This window comes from Phragmites australis, chromosome 14 (assembly GCF_958298935.1).
Source record: "Phragmites australis chromosome 14, lpPhrAust1.1, whole genome shotgun sequence".
NCBI classification, from domain to species: Eukaryota; Viridiplantae; Streptophyta; class Magnoliopsida; order Poales; family Poaceae; genus Phragmites; species Phragmites australis.
In genome coordinates this window covers 19,646,459-19,650,558 of record NC_084934.1, presented here as the reverse complement: position 1 = coordinate 19,650,558, position 4,100 = coordinate 19,646,459, and the positions used below count along the sequence as shown (strand labels likewise).

Genomic DNA, 4,100 nt, shown 5'->3' with positions numbered 1-4,100 from the left:
GCATCTGGATTGTGTGCTCCTCCTCTTTTCTTCTTTCTCGCATTTGTTTCTTCTCCCTCATCTCTCCATTTTTGCTCCCCCCGTCGTCGTCGACACCGCTCGCTGATGGTCCTCCGCAGCTGAAGACAATCGTCAACTGATAGCGGTGAAATCCCCTCGAAAGCAACCCCGCCGCTAACCCTAACCAATCGCCGGTGAAGATGACCGTCGACTGATAGAGGTCCTATTTTAAGTCTCCTGATAAATAGGAAGCATGAAAAAAATGACCAGTAGTCGGTGGCTACTTCGCCTTCTTCAGTTCTTGACTGCCAAAGCTGGACTTGGTCTGACGCTGGCGAATCATTCATCCTTCTCATAGCAAACACACCATCAAGATTATTCGATTCGCAAAAAAAAAAAAACATCAAGATTATTCAGGAGTACATTATCCGCGCAAACAAACTGTCCAAGCTGTGCGGATTGGGGAACAAACAGCCTCGACGCGCTTAGCTATGTAGCGTCACATCCCTGCATGCTGCGACACCTCTCGCGCCAGTTTCTGCAGCGACGCGTACGACGACCCGCCCTCCTCCACGGCGTTCCGGCACACGGCCTGCGCCTCCGCGGCCTTCTGCCTCGCCTTCCTCCCCTCCTCCGACGCGCCCATCAGGCTCCGCACCGCGCGCTCCAGCTCCGCGGCCTTCACGAAGTTGTCCCGCTTCCTGTCCACATCCATGGCCACGGCGACGCCCATCACGGACACGAGCTCGAACGCGTTCAGGTGCTGCTCCGCGAAAAGCGGCCACGGCGCCAGCGGCACGCCGTGCCACAAGCTCTCGAGGGTCGAGTTCCACCCGCAGTGCGTCACGAAGCCACCGACGGCGGCGTGGGCGAGGATATCCTTCTGTGGCGCCCACCTCGGCCACACCAAGCCCCTGTCCTTTGTCCTCTCCAGGAACCCTTCCGGGAGCAGCTCGTTGGCGTTGGCGTCGGTCGGGTACGGCGAGCCGGCCTGCTGCGGGCCTCGGAGCACCCACAGGAAGCGATGCCCGCTGCGCTCGAGGCCGTCAGCGATCTCCTGCACCTGCGGCGCGGCGAAGCTACCGCCCATGCTACCGAAACAGAGCAGCACAACCGACGCCGTCGGTCGTGCGTCGAGCCACCTGACGCACTCGTGTGGCTTCTCGCTCGGCGGCTTGAACGACACCACGGGGCCGACTGGGTAGACGTTTGGAGCGCGGCGTCCGGGCACGCAGCGATTCTCGGCGATAGCCGCGAGAACAGCCGGCTCGAGCTCGGCCACCGTGTTGACGATGATGCCGGCGGCCTCCATGAAGCGGTTGCCGTGGTACACGAACGACGCGTAGTTCGGATCCTTTTTCATCAGTGGCGTCGGCATGAGACCTGCCGGCACCGGAGGCAACCCAGGCACTTCAACCGCTCTTTCCATTTCCTCAAAATCCACCGCCACCTCCTCATCTAGCGCCGGCAACCGCAGCACGAGGGCAAGCATGGACGCGCCGGAAGTGAAGTACACGTAGACCGGCAGCGCGAGCTCGCGCGTGACATCGAACAGGGTGGTGCAGAAGTAGTCCATCACGACCGCGGCGACCGGGGACGCCAAGCGGGAGACGGCGGCCTTGACGTGTGGCGCGTGGAGCTGTACGAAGCGCATCATGAAGTCCTCGATGCCGTGCGAGTCGGTGGGGAGCTCGACGGCGGGAAGGTGGAGGAAGCGGATGTCGAAGCCGAAATCTGCTTCCCGGTGGATGAGATCAGCGACTTCGGACATCAGATTGGCGGCCATGGTCATCTGCATCACAAGCACGGTGAGCGACATGGGGCGGTTGCTGCTGCCGACCAGCCGCTTGCCGGCTCCGAGCATGGACGGCAGGTGGCCGGGGACGCAGATCGGGATGAGCACCACAGTCGGGCTCGGGCTTGCGCTTGCCATGGCGAGTGGAGTTTTCTTCGGCTCCGAGCTCTAGAGTACTAAATTTGGACTGTACTCCATAGTTTGGCCGTCTCTAATAAATTTCTTTTGGATTGAAACCGACCTCAATTGACAGCTATTAACAGTAGTTTTGGAACTGTAGACAATAAATTCATGGTAGACCAAATCTTATACAGTATTATCTTAACAGAACTGCTATTTATTTATCAAAAAAGAGAGCCGAAACCTATCGAATTTCCTATCGTACGATCCGTGTTAAGATTCGTGCTTTCTTCTTCCTCGTGACTACTCCGGTGAGCTCATCTTCTCCGGTGACGGCTAGGGTTAAGGCTAGGGGTTTGAGTTGGGGATTTTTGTGCCCTCCGGCTATAGAGGGAGCTCCGGGGGAGGTTGCTGGCCCGACAGTGGTGGTGATAGCGGTCGCGGGAGCAGGGCGGCGAGGCGATGGGGCCGGCAGAGGACCAACAGTTGGATGGGGATGACAGCGAGGGCGTCGAGGTTAGAGTGGTTAGTGGTGGTGACGGTCAAGGGCGGCGGGTCCGGTGACGTCCCTGCCCCCGCGGAGAGGAGAAGCGGTGGCGGCAGAGGAGGAAGAGGGGTGACGGAGGTGGGTGGGCCGCGACGGAGCCGGCAAGGCGCCGGTGAGGCAGCGGGGAGGCAGCGCGCGGGATGGGGGCGTAGCGGCGGCAAGGAGATGATAAGGTTGGGGCGCTAGTGAGGGGTTAAGTGGATTGAAGATGGACTGAGAGGAAGTGATGGGCTGTTGAATCGGAGATGGATGGCCCAAAATTCGAAAGGTATTAGGCTAAAAATATTGTCGATAGATGAATAGATAGTCCCTTATCTTAATATTCGAGGGTTAAAAATGTTGAGAAACTGCTGCTACCTAGTGTAGTCCAACGATCTTTCGATAGAACAATTGCAAAGGACATACAATATAGGGGAAAAACTGCTTATTCTTTATTCATCTATATTCTACAATGAGAGGTTCTGCTCCATATATATAGTGTCAAAACCCCTAAAAGATAGAATCAATCTCTAAGAGATAGAGACCTATTCCAAGAAGGCCAAATGTTTAAAGATCGAGACGGGCCCAAATTTTGTTGTAAAACTCTAGGTTTCCTAATAATCCCCCTTGGACACTTCTCACGAAATCCATATATCTCATTAAAACTCTCTAAAAACCCAGTGGGAAAATTTTGGAGAAATAGTATATAGTTCGCGACATGGTCACACGAATTGCCTCATTAAAAACCTTAACATGAGGAACTTCAGAAAAACTCATTTAAGAGAAAAAGAGTACAATTCATCCGAAATGCTTCATATAATCTTTATAATTAATTTTGGGTACTTAATCTTCTTGACTAAGGTTTAATTGTTCATAATGGTATTATGTGAAAATTCTCCCCCTGAAATGTGCAACTCTCTAAGCCTTATCATCCTAATGCCACGAACACATCTTTCAAAAGTAGTTGCAGGGAGAGACTTAGTGAATAAATCTATAAGATTCTCATATGACTTGGTATGCATTACGTTTATTTCGTTCATCTTAAGCAATTCATGAGCATAAAAGAACTTGGAGTTGATATGCTTCGTTAAGTTGTTTTTCATATATCCCGATTGCACATGTGCGACACATGCAGCGTTATATTTATAGATAATCGTAGGGGTGTCAGTAGTGTTCAAACTATATGATTGCTAGATATGATTGATCACTCTTCTAAACCATGCGCATTCCTGTGTGGATTCATATAGAGCTATTATTTCTAAGTGGTTCGTCGAAATAGATATAATACTTTGCTTTGGCGATTTCCAGAAAATTGCAGTTCCACCACATAAGAAAACATAGCCAGTTTGTGATTTCATTGTATACGGGTATGATAGGTACCCAACATCTGTGTATCCAACCAGAATTAGGTCCTGATTCTTTCTATGGAACAGGCCTAGATTTTTACTACTTTGCAAGCAGCGCAAGATATCCTTTACGTCCTTCCAATGCCTTTTAGTAGGCTCTGCACTATATTGGGAATTCTGGTCCCAATACTCCCCCTTCTTCTCTAGGTCTATAGGGATCTTGATCTGCTTGCAATGATTTTCGGACCATAGGGGTTTTAGCGGGAAATGATTTTTCAAAACCAAACCGCTCTAACACTTTCTGGATATAGTT

General features: G+C 51.9%; 1 protein-coding gene across 1 annotated transcript; it reads right to left on the bottom strand.

Moving 5' to 3' along the window:
• Nucleotides 1-349: 349 nt before the first annotated feature.
• On the bottom strand, nt 350-2,099 carry LOC133889936 (anthocyanidin 3-O-glucosyltransferase 2-like). The gene has a single exon (XM_062330356.1). It carries the CDS (start codon nt 1,931-1,933, stop codon nt 500-502), a length of 1,434 nt encoding a protein of 477 aa, XP_062186340.1. The 5' UTR covers nt 1,934-2,099; the 3' UTR covers nt 350-499.
• Between the last annotated feature and the right edge of the window lie 2,001 nt (nt 2,100-4,100).

What these genes read in the sequence shown, in the direction of transcription:
- LOC133889936 (XM_062330356.1), bottom strand. Translation starts at nt 1,933, where the DNA reads ATGGCAAGCGCAAGCCCGAGCCCGACTGTGGTGCTCATCCCGATCTGC.